Here is a 1,377-nt window from a genome sequence, read left to right as displayed (position 1 = left end):
TACGCATGCCTGAGCAGCCCGCGCGCCCGCCCGCTTCCCCCCCGGTGAAATCGCATGTGTAGAGGCCGGCAAACGTCCTCACCGCGGTCCCGCGGACATGACGGGACAGCTGGCCTCCGTGCAGAACTCCGTGATGGTCCCGTACAGCATGTTGATTTGGTTGAAGAAATCCACCGCTGGAAAGGAAACGCATCGAATTTAGTCGAAGAGGAAACGCAGAGCGGACCAGAGCTTTGGTTTTTTTTCTCTTGGACAGCTGACGGGAACGTGCCACCAAACCCACAGCACAACCGACTTGTCGACCGCCTCGATATCTGAGTCGCTCTGTCAGTTTTTCACCCTCTGGCTGCTGCCCTGAACTGATTGTACAGCACGAAGCTCCACTTTAGCCCCCCCACGGCTTGGAAGCGACTGCTTTAGGTTCCAGGCACCTTTAAAAAGTGACAATGCCTCAAAAACCACATTGATTTCGATAATACAGCAGAGACCTTCCTCAGGTTGAACACCTGTGGCCTGACTCGCTGCCTTCCACTGCTCAAAACTACTTTTTCCTCCTCCAAACAACCCAGAAGTTCAAGACTGGCGAAGGGGAGTTCAAACCTGGAGTTCAGTGGGTTTTTCCCCGGGTTACTGGCCGTCACCAATTTTGCAGCTGGTAATTCCAGACATCGCTACTCAGAGCTAACTCCTGAGGACAAGAATAACCCGACTGCTTTTTTTTTGTGAGCCTGAACTCAAGAAAACCCACCCCGAAACCACACCTGCGCGGGTTTCTTTCTCGCTTTTTGCACGCTTCCGGAGCTCATCGCCCCGTTTGCGGGCAGCACGTCACACCGCTCACTTGAGATTTATCCCAGTTACTAGGATAAAAATTTCATTTTGGGAATTTTTAGGTTCTTGTAAGGATGAAACTCAGAGATTTTTTGGTCTTGTACGCTCGGGCGGATCTCTCTTTCACAGGACTTACTGTTCACCGCGATCCACTCGTTGAGGTCCTCTCCCTCCGGCAGCATCACCGCTTGTCTTAGGTTACCGCTGCCCAGAGTCGCTTCGGCATGTTTCAGGAGTTCGTACTGATGGGAGCCTTCGGGAATGTTCTTCTTGGGTTTGAATGTTTTCGAAGATCGACTCCCACTGATGAGAGAGGAAACATTTCCAGTGAGGCCTTTGACAGCGTTCCCTTCCCAGAAACGTCTCCCGCAACACCTCTTGCCACGCGGCACATTTAACCGGGGCGATGCCGGTCCTTCCCCCTTTCCCCCGCTGTCGGGGTGAAGAGATCCTGCTGCAAACCAAAGCGTTTCTGACAGCGTCACAAAAAAAGCCGCCCGCTTCCCCCTTTTTATATATCACAGACATTCGGCGCAGAGGCCCAAA

The 1,377-nt window shown here is 52.8% G+C and overlaps 1 protein-coding gene across 1 annotated transcript in view; it reads right to left on the bottom strand.

The window, feature by feature from the left end:
- LOC104272985 (MOB kinase activator 1A-like) overlaps positions 1-1,134 on the bottom strand; it is a gene marked incomplete at both ends in the record, with an annotated part of 2,084 nt that extends 950 nt beyond the window's left edge. Inside the window, 2 exons of the mRNA XM_009868123.1 lie at positions 83-176; positions 968-1,134. Of these exons, the coding sequence (XP_009866425.1) occupies positions 83-176; positions 968-1,134 (261 nt within the window). The remainder of the gene's footprint in view (positions 1-82; positions 177-967) is intronic.
- Between the last annotated feature and the right edge of the window lie 243 nt (positions 1,135-1,377).

Source organism: Apaloderma vittatum, unplaced genomic scaffold (genome assembly GCF_000703405.1).
Source record: "Apaloderma vittatum isolate BGI_N311 unplaced genomic scaffold, ASM70340v1 scaffold41124, whole genome shotgun sequence".
NCBI classification, from domain to species: domain Eukaryota; kingdom Metazoa; phylum Chordata; class Aves; order Trogoniformes; family Trogonidae; genus Apaloderma; species Apaloderma vittatum.
The sequence above is the reverse complement of the archived record's forward strand: the minus strand, read 5'-3'. Positions and strand labels throughout refer to the sequence as shown.